This window comes from Malania oleifera, chromosome 13 (assembly GCF_029873635.1).
Source record: "Malania oleifera isolate guangnan ecotype guangnan chromosome 13, ASM2987363v1, whole genome shotgun sequence".
NCBI lineage: Eukaryota > Viridiplantae > Streptophyta > Magnoliopsida > Santalales > Ximeniaceae > Malania > Malania oleifera.
The window spans coordinates 43257204-43284575 of NC_080429.1; the positions used below are offsets into that span (position 1 = coordinate 43257204).

Genomic DNA, 27372 nt, shown 5'->3' on the forward strand with positions numbered 1-27372 from the left:
CCTTTGGGATAATGGAATCCAATGAAAAAATAAATCATTCAGAAAGACATAATCTTGCACAATCGATGCAACAAAACCATCCCTCATTCCATACAAAGGAAGATTTTTTAACATGCTAGAAAAAACCAAACAAGCACAACAACAAAGAGAAAAGGAGGGCCAAATTCTTGTACATTTCATTCGATCTGCCTGCCTGTGAAGTAGGGGAGGAGGCACGTTTTGGATTTACCACAGCCGTGACATTTTCCTTTGAGCAAGTATAATTGCAGCGACTTGGGGGAACAACTCTATACACCCCATTGGTTGCTAGGAGAAAAATATCCTTCTTGTTGTCCTCTGCAAATGAGTAAATGTAACCCAGAGCAGGAGCAGGAGTTCCAGGCACAGAGCTGCATTGTATCGGAGAATCATGGGCGCAAGCAAAAGGAATCTTGCTAGAGGTAAAGTTTCCACTGTCTTCTGGACTTTCAGTGCCTGCCCAAATAGCACCTGCAAACAGATCTGCATACAAGTACCTGAAACTGCAATAATGAGTTTCTAGCTTCATGTCATTGAAATAAAATGCAATACCTTTATGTCGAAGGATGTAGGAAGCTGATGGAAAAAACTTTACCATACAGAATCCTCCTTGTCTTCTATAAGCAAACAGCTTTCATATCATTGCTTCAGAGATTTCACTACTAAAGTGTCACTCATCCAATAAAAGAGTAAAAAGAACAAAGCACACTCACCTTCCATACAAGCATGGATCCGTCTTTGAACGATAGAAATAGCCCCCTGTAATTGATGCTGATCCTTCATTCTTGTTAACATCAGAATGCTTGTATCCCATTACTGGGAATATTGGGTTTATGGAATTGATAGAAGTATTTCCACCGGGTGATGATGGAGGAGTATAATAATAAGGACCCTCATAAACACCCCAGCCATAGTTTCCATCCTTGTAGATGAGATCTACCTCTTCATACTGATCCTGGAGGATAATAATGACTATATTAAGATGATCATATTAGAAAAAAAAACCACTTGGCATATAATACAAACACATCACCATGAAATGGGATTATTTACAATTTTCCATCTTCAACCAATTATTAATGCTATGTAAATCAAAAAATGTATTTTGAATCAACTTCAAGACTTGCTTGGCTAATTCAATGTCCTTGAAATGATGAAAACCATGGAGAATGTAAAAGAATGCTAGAAAGTAGAAGCTGCATAATATCCTTTGAATCCAAAAGCAAAAAGTAATACTTATGAAGCAATTTATCCATGGTGGCTATTGATTATACATCTCCACAAATTAAATATCCTGCACCTGCACTGAAGGCAAGGAGGAATCATCTTTAAAAATGCAGGATCAAGTGAAGTTCGATGAACAAAGGAAGCTGATCAAATTCATTGCCTAACTGATCTACTTTGTCCAATATTTTATCACATTTTACATTTTCCTTGAAACAATATTTGGTAATTATTCTCTGATGCAAAAATATGTGCAATTCTCCACAGTAATTTCAAGCTCATTTTGTCATCTGGCCTCAGTAAACAACACAATTGTCAGATGGGACTTGCTATGTGGAATTTCAGGTAACAGAATTGAAGAGATTTTGGCAGCTTTTCCTTAATTCCTAAAAGTTCCCTGACATCTTATATTCATGGTAAATCCCCTTACCCTATGCTTGGGAGCTTGGAATTCTGACTTTAGATTTAGACTTGTGTGAATTTGGATAAAATGCAATACAAAATTGTATTGAGTTCTGTTCAAATCCACATAAATCTAAATGTAAGTCCTAAAATCAATACTTAGAAACACAATCTTAGGCAATTTTGAAGTTGTCTAATACATGGTTAAGAATGGAAACTGATTTTGGGAACAAAGCAGGTTCAACACCAGAAAAGACTGAAGAGGACTTTGATGTCCACTTTTAATGCTGTAATCAAACCTATCAATGATACAATAATGAGGTAATGATGCATGTCGAAGAAATTTTTAGGAGAAACCTGCCCAACATCTCCACACATAAAGTAGGAAGGTCTTTCTGAATCAAAACTGCAGCGCCAAGGATTTCGTAGTCCTAATGCCCATATTTCAGGTTGCAATTCTGGATCTTCAACGTAAGGGTTGTCTTTTGGGATGGAGTAGTTTCCCCACAGACTAAGCTTATTTATTTCTGCTGCACCTGGAAAGACATGTCAACTCATAGGAAAAATGGTAAATTCATATAAGTGAACTAATTCAGCATCATACAAGTTACACAACTCTCTTCACTGATTGTGAAGAAAATGTAAGCCTGACTTCCATAGTGTCTCCCACAAAAATAGCTCATAAGATTCCCTATTCTTCTTTTTTACCCCTTTGGAATATTTGAAAGAATAGCATAGTTAACATGGCTGACATTAGCGTACAAGATTATTTTTGGGTTATGAAAGCATAAAGTCGGGGGTGAACCCAATGGAACATACCACATTAATGAAGTATATATGCAATAGATATATGATTATTCTATCTTGCAAAATGTACAAAAAAACAAGAACTTTAGCAATTTCTTTAATTGATACTCACTTGGTATGTTATCAACATCAAGTCTCATAATCTTTCCAAGCAACGATTTCTTGTTTTGGGAAAAATTGTAAGGATCTCCTGTTCCTCCGCCATCCCCCATCATAAAGTACAAATATCCGTCTGAGGGTCGAAAAAGGATCTGTCCACCATGATGAGATGTAAATGGAAGGCCCATGGTAAATATCCTTCTCACTTCTGTCGGTTTGGCAATTTTTGCCTGTAAGAAAGAACAAGATTCAAATAGAATAACTGACTGCCTGAATTAAAGCAACAAAGAAAATACTTATTTCTTAGACTTCTAGATTTTGTGCTTATAGGTGTGTACCAAGGATGGCTGAGATGCAGTACCATTGGCAGTGAACTCAGAAATAACACTTTGGTAACGGCAAGGCCCGGCACCATTATCAGGAGGCAGCTGTGAAGGATCACAGTTCACATCTGAATTGCACGAACATATTCCTGCACATCTTGGCCACTGAACCTTGTCACAATTGAATGAAACAAATAAACGCCCATTTTTTGTGAAATCCGGATGAAATGCCAAACCCAGCATCCCAAATTTAGTATCAAAATGAACCTCATCAGTTAAATCTAGAAATGGATTGGATTCATCAAGGTCCAATGTTCCCCCTGATCCCTCTTCAGGAATAGTTGCCAACCATATTTTACCTGGTTGGTTAGAAAAGAACGCACGACTGGACCCATCAGGATGAGCAACCATATTCACATAAGAGCTATTCCCTATTTTTTCCAAACACAAACCATTTGGTGGGCTAGGAGTTCCACTGTTATTTAGTGTGACAGGTTCACCGCTAAAACATACTGATCCATCAGTTGAAGCTCTGCCAAATACATTGCAGAAATCAGTTTTTGACTGCCAGAAGTCAGTCAATTTGGAAAAATTGGAAGTAACTGGTATCCCAGCTTGGCCTTGTAATGCAGGAGCAAATAGGGAATTCAACACATATACATTCTGACAAGTATCCCATACGACTGAACAAAAGTCATTAGCTGCCTGTTTAGACTGCAATGAATTGGCAGAAATGGTAGAGTTGCAGAGTACAGGAACTAGCTGAGGTATGGAATCAGCTCTGAACAACTCTTCTGAAAATTGATCACATCTCTGTAAATGATGAAATAATTCAACACATGGTTGCATTTGTTCACATCCATAAAAGAAAAAAACAAACAGATGATCAAACAAACATTTCAAAGGAAGACCATTTAGATGGTTGGCTGGAAGTTTGGTTCAAACATATGAGCATCAAAAGGATATGGCAAAATTTTCAAATGTGAAAGTAAATTGGAACATCTAGTGCACAATGCTCGCACACCGAGCATGTTGAAATATTTTCTAAAATAATCAATTTTATGGGTTTTCAAAATCTTTCATTTCTGTATTTTCTAAAGCATTTATGAGGAGTATTTAATGTTATGTGGTTTGTACCACATTGGAAAGAGTGAAAAAGAGAAAGTCATTAATAACTAATAATGTGAAAAATTCTCTTTAAATTGGTTAAGAGATAATGTTAGTGTGTACTCAGTGCATCTTAGTGTACGCGCGCACATGGCGTGGGCTGTAGGGCGCTAGTGGTGCATTTAAAATTAATCTTAAAATTAATTTTATATTTTTTATAAGATCAAGTGGTGCAATCTAAACCATATAAATAATCTAACGGTCAAATTTTAATCTGACAAGTTTAAATTTGAACAGATGTAACTGTTGGGAATAGGCATAATTCTGTCTATTTAAATACATAATTAATTCCAAGAATCCTACAGAATATTCAATCATTCTCTCGTTCGCTTTCTCTCATAAGGCTTTCACAAATCATATTTTCTTCAATTCTGGGTTTTATTTTCAGCAGAAGTAGAATTTCAGAATTTTGTTCAGATTCTTCTAAGGGAGTTTGTGATCAATTTTTCGTTTGTATGTAATGCAAACTTATATCAGATTATATTATGGACTTCACTGTATTCTGAAAGTGTATTTGCTTACTTAATACACACCAATCTGGTGGGGACTGTTAGGACTAGAGGAGCCTATGTGTGGGTTTGATACACATGGGTGAACACCAACTTGACCCAAAAGCTTAAGCGTATTGGGTTTTGGGCTCAACCATGTATATAAGCACCCATCATCCACTCAAATTTTTCAATGTGGGACAAGCTCACAAGTGGAATTCTCAACAATCTCCCCCTCACTTGTGAGTTTCAACCGCTCCCCCTTGAACGGAAATCATCTCCCTTATGAGAGTAAGCACAATTCCCCAACAGTTGGTCAAGTGGGCCTTACCATTGGCGCCTTACGTGCCTGGATTGCATTCCACGTGCCGCTAAACCAATCCTACCTCTCACGTCTTGATCCTATTTGAATCCATCCGAGGCCTAGATGATCCTTATTGGCCTCGGTCACGCACTTGGTCCTCCAACTATTAGCACGTCAGGAGAATTAGCTTCACGTCTTGACTTTTTATGATATCACTTGCCCAGAGTTACGAACCGTCGGCTCTGATACCACTTGTTAGGACCAGAGGAGCCCATGGGTGGGCTTGATACACATGGGTGAACACCAACTTGACCCAAAAGCTTAAGTCTATTGGGTCTTGGGCCCAATCATGTATATAAGCACCCATCATCCACTCAAATTTTCCAATGTGGGACAAGCTCACAAGTGGAATTCTCAACAGGGACAAATAATGTTTTAAGGAAAACGACATTGTAACATGCATTGAAGCGTTTTCTATTCTGGAGCATTTTCTTTATTTGTTATTTCTATAGAGCATGATGTATGCAGTCTCACCTCTACATTTGGAGAATTAAGTTGTTTCTGTGACATGATCCTGTGACCTTTGGGTGTGGGTACATGCTTACCATTGGGACGAGGCTTGCCATAAAAGGGTTTTCAAACAAGGATGGTAAAAAGTATTGCCTCATGAAACAGAAGAAATAAATGATAACTTTTCATCACAAATTGTAATTTCCAAAATTGGCAAAGAACAAATAGATGTGAACATGCCAAAAATATAGACTATAATTTTTGTTGTATTTGCCTGAGGTGTACAACAGTTTTGGTATCAACCAACTACATGAAGCATTTGTCAAACAAAATCACGTTTTTGGCCTTTCATAGATTAAAAAAACATAAAATATAGAACTGTATGTTTTTGGCCAGAGTATGGAAGAAAAGGAATGGGCTTGGAATCGTTGTTAGAAGATCCATATTTCTCCTCCATCATTCACAAAGGAAAGAGGAAGCATGCTTAAATATTTAGAATGTAAACATGAGTCACAAGTAAGCTCATATAAGTTTGATATTTTCTGTAGTAGGAAACAGTAAAATTCAATATTCAATAATAAATTAAGAGGTTAATTTTACATTATTTTGATGGATTTATATATGACAAGAATATCAAAATCACTAGAATCCTTCATTGGACAGTAGATTTCAGTTCCATTGGTGCACTAGATTCCCCTACAACCTTTTAATATTTTGGCAACAATCCTGATGATATGGACTCCACAAAGAAGCAATTTGTGAGGGAGCATCTAAACAACAATGTAGCTTTCAACCCACGGTATGACCAGCAGTCAAATGTATTAGAGAAGCTCGTGAGCCTCAGATTGACTTGTATGACTAAAATATATATCAATGTTACATCATAGAAGTTTCTGAAATGATGCTAACATGAGTGAGAAACACAATGAAATGTAGGTGCTTTAATTGGAAAATGTCCATATATATATATATATATATATATTTGTATCACCATGCATCAAAAACTCATTTAGTGATAGGTAAAAATTTGGGAAAAACAATGTTAACGTCTTTATTAAGATGCAAACAAACCTTACCGCACAGAGGATTAATTTAAGAAGAGAAGCGCATCCAGGATCAGAGACATTCATGGCTTGAAACTGCTTCTGCAATTGTGAATCTTGAGTTGAGTTGCAGCATAAGCTTCCATTGTAAGGACAGAAATCCAAAGGGGCATTTGAAATAAAAGGCGCTCCTGGATGGATCAAACAAAATATAAACCAATAAATAAACATTTAAATAAGTAGAAGCAAAGGAAGATAGCTGCAACTAAGCACTAAACTCATTGATAAAAGACTTGACAAAATTGAAATGAACAGCAATAGAGATTGGAACCAACTTGAATTTGTGCAAGAAGGATGTGAAAACGAAGGATCAAGAAGCAGAAGAACGTTACAAAGCAGAAGGATTATGAACAGAGCACAACCCATCACTTCAAAAGGACTGGAAACAAAAAAAATACAGCAATAACAGTATTACACTCCTCCTATTATCCCCTCCAAAGGAGTCCTAGAAATGAAAACTGTTGGTTTGGCATAAGGAAACAAAATAGGATCATCTTCAGAGGAAAAGCTTTATGTGTTTTGAACTTCAAGCCCTTCAACAACTGCTCTCCTCTCTATATTTCCCTCTGCTATTTGTCCATCTTCCCATCAACCCTTTAATCTGTAGCGCAGCCAGCTTCAAGCAAGAATTTTTAAACTCTCACTCCTCTCTCTCCCTTTCTCAAGCATTTGACATTTTCTTTTGAGCAAGAGCGCAGAGCTTTTAACAAAGATTGAGGCATCAATTGGACAGTCTGTATAGTTGACTTTTTTTTTTTTAATGATCTGAGTTCTTTATCTAAATTAATGAGGTTGTTGAGGAGAAAACTAGCAGTGTCTCTTGAGAACCAGCTTGCGTAGACCTTATTTGGTTCGATGTGTATCGTGCTCACATCGGTTGCCCTTCCAGTCGAGTGTTTTTTAAATCAAGACCATAACATAGTGACAGTCAAATGCGAGAAAATATAAAAAACCCACTTGCATTTATCATCAGAAAATGAGAAAAATAATAATAACGGTGTTCCAACGGCGCTGATGACAGCAAATTGGATAAACAAACAAGATTTCACTAAATATATGAGTCTTATCTGGTTCACAAGTCTCTTGTCGATAAAACTCATTACCGCATCAATCTTTTTCAGCTACAAAATAAGGCAGACTGAGATTAAATAATACGTGGGCCATGGAAGAAGAAGATTTGACCGTTGAAAATGGCGGAAAAAGAGCACACCATAGTACTGTATGCAGAGGTTGCATCTTACCTTGAAAAAAAGGTGCAACGGAATGACATTTTTTTTGACAAAAGTTAATAACGCAATATATATTATAGCCTTAAAATGAGAAACCTTGGAGTGAATCCCTCTTCCATTAACCTGGGAATTTTAAAAAATCCATAATCTGCCATGACAGGTCGGCTCACATTCTTACATTGACTTGGCAAGGTCAAAGAAGGAATGGCCTTGCTGCAGTTGAGCTTGCACTGTGGTGTGTAAGCTGGTGAAATGTGGATATTGTCAACCCCATACAAAGAAAAGGATAACTTTTTCATGGATTTAACTTACTAAATATTTTCCCAGACAATCAATCTATTTGATTTCAATGTTTCGTACAGCTTCTAAGCTTGTTCTGCGGTGCAATGCTAGGATTTTCCTGCAGTTGACAATTTTGGTTGTCCCTGTTATAACCTCCATTTTGAATTACTAGAATTTTTGACTGCATAGACATTCACTAGGCTCACCATCTCTTTGTTACGCAAACGCTAATGACATCTGGTACTATGCACAAGTTCTTCAAATACACACACGAGACTGGTGACATCCGGTGCCACGCCCACACCTGAGTTCTTCATTTATTACAAGTGAAAATACAGCAAGGTTTATCGCAGGTGCACTCAAGTAACTCATTTGCCTGCACCATGGTCTCACATACATTTTGAAATCAGCAAATAAGTAGGTGCCAACAATCTTTTCCACAGTTGTGTTTGTTGAGGCCTGCATCATTCAGAGACATGCAATGCAGTCTTTAGGTTCTTCCTCATATACAACTTGTACGTAGAAAAATGTTTTTCCGAGTGCAAATTTTCTGTTTGTGGTAATGAAAGTCCCTTATATTTCAGATCTAATGTCATTCGTAAATTGCAAGATAAAATCCAGCGAAGGCAGCAAGGTAGGCAAGAAAACGGAAATGAGTTGACCACCCTACAACAAAATTTCCTGGAAAAGGGGAATGTGAATGTGGTGCTGCACTTGCGAAATCTACTTCCTTGGAACAGGTTAAGTTACAGCGGCTTGGACGTGCAATTCTGTAAACACCACCGCTTGTTAGAAAATAAACATCCTTCTTGTTATCTTCTCCTAATGAAAACACGTATCCCAAATCAGGGAGAGGACTTCCTGCCATTGTGTCACGGTCCGCCTTTTTCACACCGTTGTGAAGGGCCGTGCGGCGCTAGCTAAAGCACTCTTGCTTAACTAGCCAGCCTTTTGTTTACCAACATTCATCCACGGAACACTTTCATTAACATTCAATCAGATAGCAGCGGAAATTATAATCAATTCATGAAAGCCGTGGCAACTAAGCAGTAAATATTGAAGCAAACGTAATTCATTAACAAATCCTCCGTTGACATGTTGTACTTAGCGAGGGAGGCAAGTAGGCTAAGCACGTTGACAATTGCTAGTGAGTTTTACAATGATTGATGAACACTCACCCTCCCCTAAAGAGCTTTCTAGGCCATTCTCACTCTAGCACTAGGAAACATCAAAGTGACCGAGGAGTCATACTGCCTTATTTGGCTTACAATGAAAGAAATACTAGAAAATAACCCTACACTAGTATTTACATGATGGAAACCCATCCCAAACACACGAGATAAGCGGTCATAGGCAAGCATAATGCCCTGAACAAGCTTAGCCCGTGACATTCTCCCCCACTTATGCGGTCGACGGCCTCGTAGACTTTTGGCGATAGGTACACTTCAACTTTGTCCACGAATGGCTTCAAATCTTCCGTAGAAATCCAGCTGATTTCTTTGTCATCAAGGCGCTTCCACTTCACTAGGAACTTCTGCCGCTTCTTCCTTGAGGATATGAACTTTCTGCCTGCACGGATCTCTTCAACATCATGTCTGTCAGGTGGTACTGTCTTCAACTCTGCGCTGTTTGACTGACTTCTGCTCAGGTCATTGGTGTTGGCGTTGAATGGCTTGAGGCAATTGACATGAAATTGCGGTTTTCTCTGTTGATCTGCCCACTTCTTCATCTGCTTAGAAGCTTTCTCCAGATAGACTTGGGCAAAGTCTGCATTCTGTCTCCCTCCACTGGTGAAGATGTATGCCTTAGGACTCTTTCGTCTGTACGGCTCGCCCACTGTGTGAGGTAACAGCGGCAGCTGGTCTATAACAAGCTCAAAAGGGCTCTTTTTGGTTGTTGAGCACCTTTGGGCGTTGCCACAGAATGGAGCCACATCAAGTAGTTGCACGCCATTCTTCTGGTTGTCATTGACACAATGGCGCAAGTACTCATCTAGTAGCTCTCTGAATCCCTTCATCTGTTCGTCTGTCTGTCGATGATAACTCGAAGAGATGTCAAGATGTGACCTGAATATCCTGAAAAACCCTGTTAAGAAGTTGTCAGTGAACATTAAATCTTGGTCACAAATAATAACTTGGGGAAAACCCCAAAGTTTCACAATGGTCACAAGGAACAATTGTGTCGTCCCCTCTGCCGAACAGTACTTTGGTGCGGCCATGAAAGTACCATACTTCTTCCGCTCCCCCTTGTCTTGTTGGCAAGTGAGACAAGTTTTGGTATAATTAACCACATCATCCCGCGTGTGCGGCCAATAATACCTTCCCAGTAGTCCTGTCATTAGAGTCATTCTCCGCGAATACCCCTTAACGAACTTCCTGCAGAATCCAGTAAGGCCAAGAAAGGAACGCAACTCCTTCACTGTCGTGGGGATCTTCCGTTCTTGAATCATCCTTACTTTCTCCATACCCCTCCGGATACGACCTTGTTCAACGGCTTGACCAAGGAATTTGTTGCTCCGCCGAGCGAAAGAGAAATTCTTCTTCTTCAAATTCAGACTGTTTCCCTTCAGCCTGTCGAACACCTTCCGTAGATGCTCTTCATGTTTCCTCTGAAACGACACCGATGCTCCCAACGGTGTTTTGGAATGGTGAACACATCCCGCTTCCACTTCATCAAGTTGCTTCCCCAACTCTACTATCTCTCTAGGCGCAATCCAACATGGCCTTTTAGCAGGTGGTTTCACTCCTGATAACAACTTGATCTCTTGCTCCACAGTCCGTCGTGAAAGCACATTTTGAGGCAGCTTATCCGGCAACACCTCCTTATCCTCATCCAATACCGCTTGGATGGTTGTAGGCTCTAGCTCTTGGCCTACTTCTTTGTCTACCACCACCGTGGCTAGACGTGTCTGCTCACCCTTACCCAATCCTTCATTGAGTTGAATGGCTGAAAGGGACTTCCCTTCGTCTCCTTTCATTGCAACGACTTGCACCATGCACGAGTGATCTCCCATCAGACACAAGGAACCAGCCGAAGGCATCAGCACTGCCCTCGTCCCCATTAGGAATTCCATTCCTAGAATGACTGGATAGTCATCCAATGGCACCGCTGTGAAATTCGCATGACCTTCCCACTGTCCAAGCTTTATAACCACTTGCTTGGCTACTCCCAGAGTAGGCTGGGCTACAGAGTTAACTGCTTTCACGCGTCCTGTATCCTTCTCTAAGGATAAGTTGAGTCTTCCTGCTTCCAACTGCGAAACAAAATTATGAGTAGCTCCCGTATCCACCATAGCGCGAGTACTCTTCCCATTTATCCTCAAGTCCACAAACATTAACCCTTTTGCTCGTGTAACTTTCGGTAGTTTGGCCTGCTTTTCCAATGCGTTCACCAACCGCACTGAACCCACCCTCGGGGCTTCATCCTCTTCCCCATCGTCTTCCACTGCCTGTTCTACAATGGAAGCCTGTAAGGCATTAAGTGATGCTTTGTGAGGGCACTCAAAAACTCTATGAGGACCTCGACACAAGAAACACTCAATTTTACTCTTCCCCTTTCCATTGGGTGTGTTGAACCCTCGAGACGACGAAGCTTCCTGTGAGGTTGATGAATTAGGGTCGGCTCCCCCACTCTTGGGTTTGCCATTCTTGAAAGACTTTCCACCGTTTCCCTCTCCGCCAAACCGTTTGGACGAAGTGGTCTCATCACCAGCGTAGTCTGTCAAGCGTTCTGCAGCCGCTTGTGCAGTCGACAAGTCTTGAACCCTTTGTCTATGAAGTTCAGTTCTTGCCCACGGTTTCATCCCCTCTAGAAAATAGAACAACTTGTCCTTCTCCGACATATCCCGAATATCCAACATTAAAGCAGAAAATTGTTTCACATAGTCACTGATTGACCCCGTATGCTTGAGATCTCTCAGTTTTCTCCTTGCATTATACTCAACGTTCTCAGGAAAGAATTGGGCCTTGAGCTCTCTCCTCAAGTCTGCCCAACTATCAATCACACAGCTTCCATTTTCAATTTCTCTGTACTTGGTACGCCACCACAGTTTGGCATCACCAACCAAGTACATGGTTGCAGTATCCACCTTTGCCTGTTCTGAGGCCATCCTCACAACGCGAAAGTACTGCTCCACATCAAACAAGAAGTTCTCTAACTCCTTGGCATCTCGGGCACCCCCATACGTCCTGGGTTCTGGCACCTTGGTTTTGCTAACTCCCGGAGTGTTGGAGTTCCCCATAGCAAGAACCATCACATTTACCTTTGCATCCAGATCTGCCATCCGGGCTTGCAAAGTTTCCACAGTGTGGCGAAAGTCCTCTGACATGTCGCCTATCAAACCTGCTTGATGTTTTTGTGATCCCCTCACTTCATCAACAAGTTCTCTCATCTGGGCCACCTCCGCGGCCATAGTGTTGGTTGACTCTTCAACCTGTGCTTCCAGCACGCTGATCCTCTCAGCATTGTTTGGTGCCATGGTCACTTACCAAAGCTTTCCAAACCCAACAACGAAGGCAATCGAATTCACGTAGCAACTCAACCTTGGGCTCTCACCAAGTGTCACCGACTTGGGCTCTGATACCAAATGTCACGGTCCGCCTTTTTCACACCGTTGTGAAGGGCCGTGCGGCGCTAGCTAAAGCACTCTTGCTTAACTAGCCAGCCTTTTGTTTACCAACATTCATCCACGGAACACTTTCATTAACATTCAATCAGATAGCAGCGGAAATTATAATCAATTCATGAAAGCCGTGGCAACTAAGCAGTAAATATTGAAGCAAACGTAATTCATTAACAAATCCTCCGTTGACATGTTGTACTTAGCGAGGGAGGCAAGTAGGCTAAGCACGTTGACAATTGCTAGTGAGTTTTACAATGATTGATGAACACTCACCCTCCCCTAAAGAGCTTTCTAGGCCATTCTCACTCTAGCACTAGGAAACATCAAAGTGACCGAGGAGTCATACTGCCTTATTTGGCTTACAATGAAAGAAATACTAGAAAATAACCCTACACTAGTATTTACATGATGGAAACCCATCCCAAACACACGAGATAAGCGGTCATAGGCAAGCATAATGCCCTGAACAAGCTTAGCCCGTGACACATTGCGCTGCACAGAATTGGAGTGTCATGAGCGCAACAGAAAGAAATGTTGGCGATAGTGAACTTCCTGCTGTTTTCAGGGCTTTCAGTACCTGCCCACACAGTGGCTGCATACAAGTCTCTGTACAAATACCTATAATTTCACAAACAAGCAAGCATGATGAAAAGATCAATCAGCTGATATATCATGTTGATTATTAGATTGGAAGGAAAAATACTGACCTCCCATACAAGCATGAATCAGTCAAGGACCAGTAAAAGTAGAGGCAGATCCTGCAGTGTTATCTATGGTGGAGTGGCTATATCCCATTACAGGGAAAATGGTTTTTGTGGAATTGGCAGAGGTACTTCCTCTTGGAGCCTCTACTGCTGGATACAAATTAAAGGGCCCCTCATAAACATGCCATCCATAGTTCCCACCCCTTGTGATTATGTCAACCTCTTCAAACCTATCCTGTAAGATTAGATCAGTTAGTCGAGGCAGAAGAACTCCAACATTTCTTGCAGAAAAATAAGAATGTCAACCAAAAATATAATAAAATCACCAAAGCGACCTCCACTAGCAAACAAACGGACCAAAAGGGAAGTGTGCACTCCAACTGACATGTATAACAAGCTACTGTCTTATATCTCAACAATCTCATAAATTATCTTATATCTTAACTATCTCATAAATTAAGTGGGGTTTAACTAGGAGAATGGTAGAATGAAGGCTAAGCCATGTGGAATGAATACTGTTAACTCCAGAACAATTTGTTCAAGTAGTAAATCAAATTTTAATTTCATAGGATGACATTGAGAAAATATGAGATCCAGAATCATGCACTGCCCTTTGTCATGGTCCGACTATTTTCACACCGTTGTGAAGGGCCGTACGGCGCTAGCTAAAGCACTCTTGCTTAACTAGCCAGCCTATCGTTTACCAACATTCATCCATGGAGCACTTTCATTAACATTCATTCAGATAGCAGCGGAAACAGTAATCAATTCATAAAAGTCGTGGCAAGCAAGCAGTAAACATTGAAGCAAACATAATTCATTACAAATCCTCTGTTGACATGGTGTACTTAGCGAGGGAGGCAAGTAGGCTAAGCACGTTGACAATTGCTAGTGAGTTTTACAATGACTGATGAACACTCACCCTCCCCTAAAGAGGTTTTTATGTAGTTATTATCCTAACACTAGGAAACATCAAGGTGACCGAGGAGTCATACTGTCTTATTTGGCTTACAAAGACTCTACTAGCAAAAAATAACCCTACACTAATATTTACATGATGGAAACCCATCCTAAGCACACGAGATAAGCGGTCACAAGCAAGCATAATGCTCTGAACAAGCTTAGCTCGTGACATTCTCCCCACTTATGCGGTCGACGTCCTCGTAGACTTTTGATGGTAGGTACATTTCAAATTTGTCCATGAACGATTGAATATCTTCCGCAAAAATCCAACTGATTTCTTTGTCATCAAGGCATTTCCACTTCACTAGAAACTTCTGCAGCTTCTTCCTTGAGGATATGAACTTTCTGTCTGCAAGAATCTCTTCAACGTCATGTCTGTCAGGTTGCATTGTCTTCAACTCTGCTCTGTTGAACTGACTTCTGCTCAGGTCATTGGTGTTGGCGTTGAACAGCTTGAGGCAACTAACGTGAAACTGCGGTCTTCTCCCCTTATCTGCCCACTTCTTCATCTTCTCAGAAGCTTTTTCCAGATAGGCTTGGGCAAACTCTGTATTTTGTCTCCCTTCACTAGTGAAGATGTACGCCCTAGGACTCTTTCGTCTGTATTGCTCGCCCACTGTGTGAGGTAACAGCGGCAGCTGGCCTGTAACAAGCTCAAAAGGGCTCTTGTTGGTTGTTGAGCGTCTTTGGGCGTTGCCACAGAATGGAGCCACATCAAGTAGTTGCACGCCATTCTTCTAGTTGTCATTGACAAAATGGCACAAGTACTCATCTAGCAGCTCTCTGAATCTCTTCATCTGTCCGTCTGTCTGTCGGTGAGAACTTGAAGAGATGTCAATATGTGACCTGAATATCCTGAAAAATTCTGTCAAGAAGTTGTCAGTGAACATTAAGTCTCGATCACAAATAATAACTTGGGGAACACCCCAATGTTTCACAGCAATCACAAGGAACAATTGTGTCGTCTCCTCTGCCAAACAGTACTTTGGTGCGGCCATGAAAGTACCATACTTCTTCCGCTCCCCCTTGTCTTGTTGGCAAGTGAGACAAGTTTTGGTATAATCAACCACATCATCCCGCGTGTGCGGCCAATAATACCTCCCCAGTAGTCCTGTCATTGGAGTCATTCTCCGCGAATACCCCTCAACGAACTTCCTGCAGTATCTAGTAAGGCCAAGAAAGGAACGCAACTCCTTCACTGTCGTGGGGATCTTCCGTTCTTGAATCATCCTTACCTTCTCCATACCCCTCCGGATACGACCTTCTTAAACCACTTGACCAAAGAATTTGTTGCTCCGCCGAGCGAAAAAGAAATTCTCCTTCTTCACATCTAGATTGTTTCCCCTCAGCTTGTCGAACACCTTCCGTAGATGCTCTTCATGTTTCCTCTAAAACAACACCGATGCTCCCAACAGTGTTTTGGAAGGGCGAACACATCCCGCTTCCAATTCATCAAGCTGTTTCCCCAACTCTACTATCTCAAGAGGCGCAATACGACATGGCCCTTTAGCAGGTGGTTTCACTCCTGATAACAACTCAATCTCATGCTCCACACTCCGTCGTGAAGACAAATTGTGAGGCAGCTTATCCGGCAACACCTCCTTGTACTCATCCAACACCGTTTGGATGGTCGTAGGCTCCAGCTCTTAGCCTACTTCTTTGTCTACCACCACCGTGGCTCGACGTGTCTGCTCACCCTAACCCAATCCCTCATTGAGTTGTATGACTTAAAGGGACTTCCCGTCGTCTCCTTTCGTTGCAACGACTTGCACCATGCACAAGTGATCTCCCATCAGACACAGGGAACCAGCCGAAGGCATCAGCACTGCCCTCATCCCCCTTAGGAACTCCATTCTTAGAATGACTGGAAAGTCATCCAATGGCACCGCTGTGAAATTTGCATGACCTTCCCACTGTCCAGCTTTATAGCCACTTGCTTGGCTACTCTCAGAGTAGGCTGGGCTACAGAGTTAACTGCTTTCATGCGTCTTGTATCCTTCTCTAAGGATAAGTTGAGTCTCCATGCTTCCAACTGCGAAATAAAATTATGAGTAGCCCCCGTATCCACCATAGCGCGAGTACTCTTCCCATTTATCCTCAAGTCCACAAACATTAATCCTTTTGCTCGTGTAACTTTTGGTGTTTTTTCCTACTTTTCCAATGCGCTCACCAGCCACACTGAACCCACCCTCGAGGCATCATCCTCTTCCTCATCGTCTTCCACTACCTGCTCTGCAATGGAAGCCTATAAAGCATTAAGTGATGCTTTGTGAGGGCACTCAAAAACTCTATGAGGCCCACTACACAAGTAGCACGAAATTTTACTCTTCCCCTTTCCATTGGGTGTGTTGAACCCTTGAGACAACGAAGCTTCCTTTAAGGTTGATGATTTAGAGTTGGCTCCCCCACTCTTGGGTTTGCCATTCTTAAAAGACTTTCTACAGTTTCCCTCTTCGCCAAACCGTTTGGACGAAGCGGTCTCATCACCAGTGTAGTCTGTCAAGCGTTCTGCAGTAGCTTGTGCAGTTGACAAGTCTTGAACCCTTTGCCTATGAAGTTCAGTTCTTGCCCATGGTTTCATCCCCTCTAGAAAATAGAACAACTTGTCCTTCTCCAAAATATCCCGAATATCCAACATCAAAGTAGAAAATTGTTTTACATATTCCTTGATCGACCCCGTATGCTTGAGATCTCTCAGTTTTCTCCTTGCATTATACTCAACATTCTCAAGAAAGAATTGAGCCTTGAGCTCTCTCTTCAAGTCTACCCAACTATCAATTACACAGCTTCCATTTTCAATTTTTCTATACTTGGTACGCCACCACAGTTTGGAATCACCAATCAAGTACATGGTTGCAGTACCCACTTTTGCCTATTCTGAGGTCATCCTCACAATACGAAAGTACTGCTCCACATCAAACAAAAAGTTCTCTAACTCCTTGGCATCTCGGACACCCCCATACGTCCTGGGTTCTGGCACCTTGGTCTTGCTAACTCCCAGAGTGTTGGAGTTCCCCATAGTAAGAACCATCACATTCATCTTTGCATCTAGATCTGCCATCCGAGCCTGCAAAGTTTCCACAGTGTGGTGAAAGTCCTCTAACATTTCACTTGTCAAACTTGCTTGATGCTACTGTGATCCCATCACTTCATCAAGAAGTCCCCTCAGTTGGGCCATCTTGTTGGCCATATTGTTGGTTGTCTCTTCAACCTGTGCTTCCAGTGCACTGATTCTTTCAGCGTTGTTTGGTGCCATGGTCACTTACTAAATCTTCCCAAATCTAACAAAGAAGGCCATCGAATTCACATAGCAACTCAACCTTGGGCTCTCACCAAGTGTCACCGACTTGGCTCTGATACCAAGTGTCACGATCCGACTATTTTCACACCGTTGTGAAGGGTCGTGCGGCGCTAGATAAAGCACTCTTGCTTAACTAGCCAGCCTATCGTTTACCAACATTCATCCACGAAGCACTTTCATTAACATTCATTCAGATAGCAGCAGAAACAGTAATCAATTCATGAAAGTCATGGCAAGCAAGCAGTAAACATTAAAGCAAATATAATTCATTAACAAATCCTCCGTTGACATGGTGTACTTAGCGAGGGAGGCAAGTAGGCTAAGCACGTTGACAACTGCTAGTGAGTTTTACAATGACTGATGAACACTCACCCTCCCCTAAAGAGGTTTTTATGTAATTATCATCGTAGCACTAGGAAACATCAAAGTGACCGAGGAGTCATACTGCCTTATTTAGCTTACAAAGACTCTACTAGCAGAAAATAACCCTACACTAGTATTTACATGATGGAAACCCATCCTAAGCACACGAGATAAGCAGTCACAGGCAAGCATAATGCCCTGAACAAGCTTAACTCGTGACACCCTCCTATTACAACTGCACAAAACTTTTTGAAAAATAAATAAATTGAAAAAATTCTATAAGCGATTCTGAGGGAACGAAATTCATGCATGATGTGGATGGGGTAGTAGCATCTGTGTGCTGAAGGCCTGGTTAAATATTCTATATACAATAGTACAGGTCCATACATGTGCTTGACTAGCATGGTAAGCTGTTAAAAGGGAGCTCACAGCACACTGTTCAAATGACAATACTTGGTACATGCAAGGCATGAGGCCCCATAAGTGAACTAAAGCAAAATAAAATTATTGTCAAGTGGAATTTTAGACAGTGATTATGTTGCGGTTGTTGTCAAGTGGAGTTCTAGACAGTGATTATGTAGCAGTTGCAGACTAACATATTTTGCAAAATGGAAGTTTAATTGTAACAAGAATCAACCAAAAAGGGTGAAAGATCACAAAGTTCAAAACATGCCAAACATTGAAGAAATGTAACTTAAGAACCTGTCTAGTGTCTCTACATACAAAATAGGATGGCCTCTCGGAATCAAAACTACAGCCCCAAGGATTTCTAAAGCCTAAAGCCCAGATTTCAGGCTGCATTTCCTTGTCATCAACATATGGGTTATCTCTTGGTATGGAATAGTTTCCCCAGAGACCTAGATGCTGCTCCTCTACTTTTGAACCTGGGATTTGGCAAGGATGATAAAATGATCATTTTAATCATAACATATACAATTATAATGCAAGCAGGGATGCTCATCACACAATTCACATGCTTCATACAATTAAATTTAAAAAATGTGACAATAATTACAGGCTAAAATATTTCTTTTCCATATCTCAATCCATATCCAAGCTGAATCAGAAGTTCGTGTGCCTTTGTGCACACACATGGACGACACAGACTAACTTAGCTAACATTTGGTTGTGAGGAGGCTGGGTTGTAGTCATGTTGCCTACATTTATTGCTTGGGTTGTTAAAATTTATCTTCTTCCAAGTTATGGTGTTGCTTATCATTTGTTTCTTTCTCCATCAGTGAAGGCTGCATGAGGAAGGAGTGTTAAGGATTGATATACATTGTTGGCTCACAACCAAACAGCTAGAGGTGTTAGGCAAAGTGATGATCTAACAAGTTCATTTGCAATGAGCTAGGAGCATAATATATTTACCCACCGGCTTGAGGGGGGAGTGTTACAAGTTAGCATGTCAGTAAGGGCATAAACATCCTTTACTGTACAAAGTGTTTAACTTAAATAGGAAAAGGGACCTACCAATTCGATGTGTTCTCTAGTTACTGCTATATTTCAACAGAACCTTCAAAATTATGTTCCCTTTCTGTATCAAATATTCAAATTCTATTTTAGCGAGTTTTAAATGCCTTTACTAAGAAAGCTAAACCCTTGCAAGTTGCATCCAAGTTTAGTTTCTTTTGTGCTCGACTTCCAAGTAAGCAAAATTCCCTACCAAAGCTGGCAAATACATACTCCCACCATTCATTCCTTTAGCATGGATAAACTCAAAGAACCATTTCCTTGTGTTTGGGAGCATGGATTTTGAAGCTTGAATTTGGATTTGTATGGATTTGGCTAAAATACAATATAAAATTATATTGAATTTCTTTCAAATCTACACAAATCCAAATCCCAAGATCCATACTCCCAAACACTACCAAATTTGAGTATTTAAAAAATGTTGCGAATGACAAAACAAAAGACACATTCTAAGGAGAAAAAAATTCCATCCTCTGGGCTTCTTGTCCAATAAAAGCACTCCAAATGGTGGATCCCACCAAAGTATATATGGGCCCTATCATGTGGGACCCACTATTTAAAATGTTTTCATTGGATAGGATGAGAGGACCATGCTAGTCCTCCCAAAGGACCATTTTTTTTTTTGCCCCCATTATAAGACCTCTTTAAAATTTTGTGGTAATTGATATCAGTATAAGTAGTTGATGTTAGGACCGGAGGAGCCTATGGGTGGGCTTGATACACATGGGTGAACACCAACTTGACCCAAAAGCTTAAGCTTATTAGGTCTTCGGCCCAACCATGTATATAAGCACCCATCATTCACTCTAATTTTTCAAAGTGGGACAAGCTCACAAGTAGAATTCTCAACAATCTCCCCCTCACTTGTGAGTTCCAGCTGCTCCCCCTTGAACGGAAACCGTCTCCCTTCTAGGACAATTCTCCAACAGTTGCTCAAGTGGGCCTTACCATTGGCGCCTTATGTGCATCAGATTACATTCCACGTGCCTCCGAACCAATCCTACCTCTCACGTCTTAACCCTATTCGGATCCATCCGCAGCCTAGATGATCCTTATTGGCCTCAGTCACACACTTGGTCCTCCAACTGTTAGCACGTCAGGAGAATCAGCTTCCCGTCTTGACTTTTTACGGTGTTGCTTACCCAGAGTTACGAACCTTCGGTTATGGTATCACTTGTTAAAACCAGAGGAGTCTATAGGTGGGCTTGATACACATAGATGAACACCAACCTGACCCAAAAGCCTAAGCCTATTGGGTCTTTGGCCCAACCATTTATATAAGCATTCATCATCCACTCTAATTTTTCAATGTGGGACAAGCTCATAAGTGGAATTCTCAACAGTTGAAATAGTTTCTAAAATAATCAATTTTATATGTTTTCAAAGTCTTCCATTTCTGTATTTTCTAAAGCATTTATGAGGAGCATTTAATGTTATGTGGGTTTGTCCCACATCGAAAAAAGTGAAAAAGAAAAAATCAATAATAAATGACAAGGTGGAATATTCTCTTAAAATTGGTTAAGAGATAGTGCTAGTGTGTACTCTAGTACACCCACCGTTCGCACAGGCGCACGCTTGGCGTGGGCTGTAGGGTGCTAGTGGCGCATTTAGACAGCACGCAAGCACTTTGCACTTTGAACGCTTGCATCGTTGCGAGATTGTGATCGTTGATCATGATCGGATGGCTTAAAATTAATCTTATATTTTTTATAAGATCAAGTGGTGCGATCTGAACCGTATAATCTAACGGTCAGATTTTAAATTTGAATAGATGAAACTGTTGGGAATAGGCATAATTCTATTTCTTTAAAGACAGAATTAACTCCAAGAATCCTACAGAAATATTCAATCATTCTCTCCTTTCTCTCTCATAAGGCTTTCACAAACATTATCTTCTTCAATTCTGAGATCTTTTTTCTGCAGAAATAGAATTCCAGAAATTTGTTCAGATTCTTCTAAAAGGGTGTTTGTGATCAGTTTTTCGTTTGTGTATAATGCAAACTGATTATATTTTGCGTTTCATTGTATCTTGGAAACATATTTGCTGACTCAATACACATCGATCTGGTGGGGGTAAATAGCTTTTTAAGGAAAACAACATTGTAACGTGCATTGAAGCGTTTTCTAATCTGCAGCATTTTCTCTATTTCATTTTACATAAATTTTCTGAGAATGAGGAAATTTGGAATCCCCCTCCCCTCTCCCTTCAAAAACAAACAAGAAAAATAAAAGAATGAAAACATGGAAGATAAACCTTTTTCATATTTTCCAATGTGTAGTAGGCATAGGATCAGGAAGTCATGTTGATTACCACAAAAATTGTTATGCTTGGCATTTAAAATGCCATATCCATATATATGGTGGTCAGTAAATAATATTGGCAAAAATTAAAATGTCTTAGGTTGAGAATAAACTGTTTTGCACTGCTGGGATTAAGACATGTTGAGCTAAGGTTAGATAATTACAATTTGTACCATAAAGATTATGCTCACAAAATCAAACACCTACTTGGGATGTCATCTATGTTGAACCTTAGAATTTTTCCAAGCAAGGATTTCTTGTTTTGAGCAAAATTGTAAGGATCACTGTTGGTCTAACAAGGCTTACAATTCTTATTTTGATGATAACAAATTACGATAAGTTTGATATGGTTTGTTTCAAGTGAAATTCTTTCAGGAAGAAAGCAAAGCTTAAAGAATTTTCAAGCTCAAATGGATGATAAAGCTAATGATGAATATACTATACAAAAGGTTCAAGAAAGAAAGATGATCAAAAGCTCAAAGATGATATATGATCATGGAAGAACAAGGACTTACTTGAAAATCAAAAGAATAGAGTTTTGAGGATGTCTGTATGTAAGTACTTCATGCAAACTTCAATATAAACTGAATTGAAGCTCTTATAAATCAAAAGAAACTAAGAAATATATTTTTAGAAAAATCCTAAAATATGTTTTGAAATCAAAGTAAAGAAGGTCTTAAAAGAAGAAAGGTTTTTAAATTAAATATAAGTGAAATCTAAGAGCCAGGCGATTGCCCATATAGGCAATAGACTGCCACATTTTAAAAGAAATAAACATAGGAGGCAGTAGGGTGTCAGGCAACTGCCTGAGCACTACTAGGCGCCTGGGTGGTCAAGCCAAGCGACTGCCTGGGTTATGGCAGGCGACTGCCAGCCTTCTAGGTTGTTCAGTTTCCTCTATGGCAAGCGACTGCCACTCGACAAAGTTTTTAAAATTCTTAACGAGAATATTTTTTAAATGGATTTCTTGGGCACTACTCTTCTGAAAAACTTGAGGATTACTCCAATTAAACTTGGGGGGCAAGGAATTACCTTTTAAATATCTATAAATAGCCCCAAACTTCAAAGATTTCAACACCAAGAAATTTTCCAACAATCAAAGTTCTCTAAAAGCTCTCAATCTCTCTTGTGTTCATCCTACTTCCACTACTGAGTTGGTGCTGATACGAATTCCGAAGTAGAGCCTTCAAAGTCTGAATCTTTCAATACTTGAAAGATATATTTGGTGATCTAAACTCAATTGAGCTTCAATCTTTTTATATTGATTTACTTTGAAGTATATTTATGCTGAAAATTGTTATACTAATCAACTCTTTTTGTGAGCAAATTTTTTATGCACAAATATTTGATTTGTATCTTGTAGATTGACAAATCCAAGGATTGTTTGGATCGTTGGCTAAGCAAGGGGATATTGCTTAGAGAGGCGAGCTCTAGCCTATGTAAGGAGTGACCGAATGAGGGGATATCGTTTGGAGAAAGCGGGCTCTAGCCTTAACCAAGGAGTGTTGTAAAGGTATTGTTCCGCCCGTTAAAGGAACAAATTTAGTGAATTCTTTGGTGGTTTGCCAAAGGCGAGGACGTAAGCTGGGTATAAACCGAACCTCGTAAAAATCTCCGTCTCACTCTTTCTTTCCCTACTCTTTATTTTCAGTACATATTTAAATTGCTTGGATGGTTTAAATTGAAAATCATATATACTACGTATATTTGGGAATCAAGTAAACTTGAAGTTTAATTTTGATTTAGATTGCGGAAACTGAAAGGGAGTACGTTGGTTATACCATATCTTGCGGAAACCATACGGGAGTACGTTACTTGGTTAAACATCCCAAAGATAAACTAACTGAAAGTTTATTTGAATTCTGAATATTGGAAAGAGTGTGGATATTGTGTTGATTGGATTTCATATTACACATCATATTAAAGAAGCAAATCCATTACTACAGGGCTTGATTCAAATTTACATATCCAAGGCTGACAACAAAAGCTGAAAATTGAATCTATATATTATTGTTGAATGGTTTAAAGGTTGATATTGATTGGAATGTGTGAGTGCTGAATCTTGCAAAGCTTTCATCAATCTAATAATGTTGTAGTTAACCTATACTTGGCAAATCAATTAGTTTTTGGTTTTTAAAATTGTGGTTGATTGATTACTTGAATGATTGAATAGTTGTGTGGTTGTGGATTAAATAAAGGAACTAAGTTCTTGTGTGATTGGTGAATTAAACAAACAAGTCTAAAATTAATTAATCAAGAAGAAGTTCTCATAGGAATTAAAAGAAAGTTTTAAAATCCAATTCACCCCCTCTCTTGGAACTACACCTTACTTTTCAATCACCTTTCCATGAACCATCTCCCATCATAAGGTATAGAAATCCATCAGCATGTCCAAAGAGAAGCTGACCTGCATGGTTTTCACTATATGGAATACCCATTGTGAATATCCTCCTCACTTCAAACGGATGCGCTCTTGTTGCCTGGAGAACAGATGAAGGTGCAGTTTCACAACAGTTATAGACAATACATTCTCAAACATTTCATGAGATAAGTGTGGGAGTGTACCAAGGAAGGCTCGGATGAAGTACTGTTGACAGTAAACTCTGCGACAACACTATGATACTGGCATGGCTGGATTCCATTATCAGCAATCAGCTCTGAAGGATCACAGTTCACCTCTGTATTACACATCTCCCAGAGCATCCAGCTTGTAGCATCTTATCACAATTAAAAGATATGAAGAATCGACCATTTTGCACAAAGTTTGGGTGGAATGCCATACCCATCAGCCCAAATTCAGTTCCAAAGTGCACTTGATCTGTTATGTCAAGAAATGGTTTGGATTCATCATCCCTAGAATTCTATCAGATCCATCCTCAAGAAGGGTGGCCAACCATATTTTTCCTTGCTGATTAGAGAAAAAGATGCGGTTGGAGCCATCAGGATGAGGAACCATATTAAGATAAGTTCCATTTCCAATTTTCTCAAGGCACGGACCCTCAGAAGGCTGAGTAGCTTCTACATTACTAAATGTAGCTGATTCTCCATTGAAACACATTGTTCCATTGTTAAATGATTCACAAAATGCTTTACAAGACCACTGTTCAACTGCCATTGGTAAGTTATTTTGGAAGGTGAAGAATCAAGCATGCCGTCTCCTTGCATTGATGGAGCAAGTTGGGAATTTAAGATTGATATATTTCCACAAGTAGCCCATAAATTCATGCAAAAGTCACTTAAAGCACTACCCCTTGACTGAAGTGATCTCACAGAAATTGTAGAGTTGCAGACAGGAGTATTACAATGACCTTCGTCATTTCCCTGTAACTTAGCAGAAAATTGATTATAAACCTGAGAATCATGGATGTACAAAGATTAAACCAAAGTGCAGTATTTTCAAATGAACAAAGCCTACCAATTCATGGTCTCACATACACGAACCCTAGAAATGAACTCAAGCACTGAATCAAAATCATTAGAATATGAAGGGACCCCAGTTCTAGAACGTTAGGCATCTGAAGTTGTAAAAAGCACTCATACTATGGAAAGTTCACATGACTGTATGGAGTACATCCTCCTCGCCATATGTTCATTTCCTGGAATTTCCACTGCATTTTTCAAATTAATTGTGCTTTCAACTGGTTGAGATCCTTAGCAGCAGTTGCTAAATTTGCTTAAGTTCATTTATTGATGCAAGAAACAGAGTTGATGAAACAAAATTTCCTTCAACCCAAAATTATTATTCAAGAAGTGAACACCTTCAAGATTGCATATAACAACAACTAGTTTAGTTCATCTCATGGAATTGTTTGTGAAGCTGCAGTTTGAACAATGTGCCGGTTCATACATTACTTGTTCAATGTCCAGTGCCACAAAAGAATTTCCGAGGCAAGAAACATAAGCACAAGTAGGCAGGGATAGCATTTCAAAGATTGCAATTAATGCAGAAATAAACCAACGGCATCCCCACTAAAAATGTCAAAACCATTATGCAGCAGTTCTCAAAATGCAGGGTTCAAAATTCAAGTGTCTTACTGCACATAGGATTGATTTTATAAGGGGGACACATTCTTCAATTGCAAATCTTCAGCAGAGTCACAGCAGATGCTGCAATTGTAAGAACACGATTTCAATGGAGTTGAAATTGAAGCAAATATGAAACATTACGATTTGAAATGCGATCCAAAAAAAAGTGAACTCAGAGAGAGAGAGAGAGAGAGAGAGATGGAGAGAGAAAGAGAGACCTGGGTTTGATGTAGAAGGGATATGACGAAGAAAGAATAGGAAGCAACAGAAGATAAAACAGGGACAGCGCACCAGCACCACAGGTCACAACCATGGTGCTCACAAGAGACCAAAATCAATAAAATGACAATTGTGAAAGTGCTTTTAACGGAAGATTCAGACAACAAATAATTCCTCCAGTATGAGCCTTAAAAGGAAAGTTAAAACAGATTCTCTACTACAAATCAAAAGATAAATCTAAAAACAGCTCCATTCTTCATTTCTATTGGGTCCGATCACCAGTCACATTTGGTATTTTCTCATCTATAGTCCGTATATTTTTTATTTATTTGTTAAAACTAAGAGAAGAAAGAAAGAGTTGTAAATAAGTTCAGTATTTTTGTATATATAAAACTGTACTAGGGTCATCCTTTTATAGGTGAAGGAGGCAAACTCACAAAGGTGAATCATTAATGACATTAATGCTAATTACAAAAATCATGCTCTAATTACACAATTCATGCTCTAATTAAACAAATCATAGAGATTGACCAAATCATGGAGATTGGTCAATCAACTTAATTAAGGACATATGCTAACATCCCCTCCTAAACTCAAGGTGGTATCGAAGATGCCAACTAGAGTTCGCAAACTAAAACACGATGACGACCAGGTGGATGAGCCTTTGTGAAGATATCAGCCAACTGATCAGCCGAAGGAACTGACAAGATGCAAAGTGTCCCCTCCTGAAGATGATGACGCACAAAATGACAATCGATCTCAATGTGTTTGGTGGTTCATAAAAGACATCGTTATGAGCGATCTGGACAGCACTATAATTGTCACAATAAAGCGGAGTGCTCAAGGGCTAAGGAACACCCATATCTTGGAGAAGCCTACAAAGCCAAAGAAGCTCAAAAGTAGTATCAGCAAGGACCTGATACTCGGCCTTAGTGCTAAAGCGGGCGACAATAGTCTGCTTTTTGCTCTGTCAAGAGATAAGAGAGTCTCCAAGTAGAAAAAGGAAATTAATGGTAGACCGTCAATCAGTAAGGTCCCCTACCCAATCAACATCAGAATAAACCTGTAACGTCAAGGATGAGTGAGAGGAAAAATGAAGCCCATGAAATAATGTTCCCTTCACATAGCATAAGATGCAAAGAACAGCTGCTTAGTGAACGGAATGAGAAGCCGGCATAAACTGGCTAACAAGGTGTACTGCATAGGCAATGTTTGGTCTAGAGACAGTGAGATAAATCAAGCTCCCAACAAGCTGTCAGTAACAAGTGGCATCGGGAATTAGCTCCCCATCAATAGGACGGAGTATGATGTTAAGTTCCAGCAGACTATCAACTATCTTACAATCTGTGAGACCAGCACGTGTGAGAAGATCAAAAACATACTTGGCTTGGTCAAAGAATAGCCATCAGAGGTAGGGAAGACCTCTAAGCCGAGGAAGTAGCTAA

The 27372-nt window shown here is 40.0% G+C and overlaps 1 protein-coding gene and 1 pseudogene across 2 annotated transcripts; both read right to left on the reverse strand.

Moving 5' to 3' along the window:
- On the reverse strand, nt 1-8340 carry LOC131146907 (HIPL1 protein-like). Of its 2 annotated transcripts, XM_058096751.1 has the most exons (8): nt 8163-8340; nt 7987-8074; nt 6419-6576; nt 2889-3686; nt 2564-2780; nt 2002-2180; nt 732-973; nt 1-515 (listed from the first exon to the last, which is right to left on the reverse strand). In XM_058096751.1, the coding sequence occupies exons 3-8, from the start codon at nt 6470-6472 to the stop codon at nt 116-118; spliced, it is 1890 nt and encodes a 629-aa protein (XP_057952734.1). In that variant the 5' UTR covers nt 6473-6576; nt 7987-8074; nt 8163-8340; the 3' UTR covers nt 1-115. The 2 variants fall into 2 exon arrangements, with proteins under 2 accessions (XP_057952734.1, XP_057952733.1); XM_058096750.1 differs by lacking the exons at nt 7987-8074; nt 8163-8340 and adding an exon at nt 6721-7166.
- Nucleotides 8215-27372, reverse strand: part of LOC131145820 (HIPL1 protein-like) — a 21676-nt pseudogene continuing 2518 nt past the window's right edge.

Bases quoted from the DNA above. Each gene is read 5' to 3' on its own strand.
- LOC131146907 (XM_058096750.1), bottom strand. From the start codon at position 6,811: ATGGGTTGTGCTCTGTTCATAATCCTTCTGCTTTGTAACGTTCTTCTG. The intron at 6,577-6,720 runs GTTGGTTCCAAT...TGATCCATCCAG, and splicing joins TCCTTCTTGCACAAATTCAA to GAGCGCCTTTTATTTCAAAT. The intron at 2,781-2,888 runs GTACACACCTAT...TCTTTCTTACAG, and splicing joins CTGCATCTCAGCCATCCTTG to GCAAAAATTGCCAAACCGAC.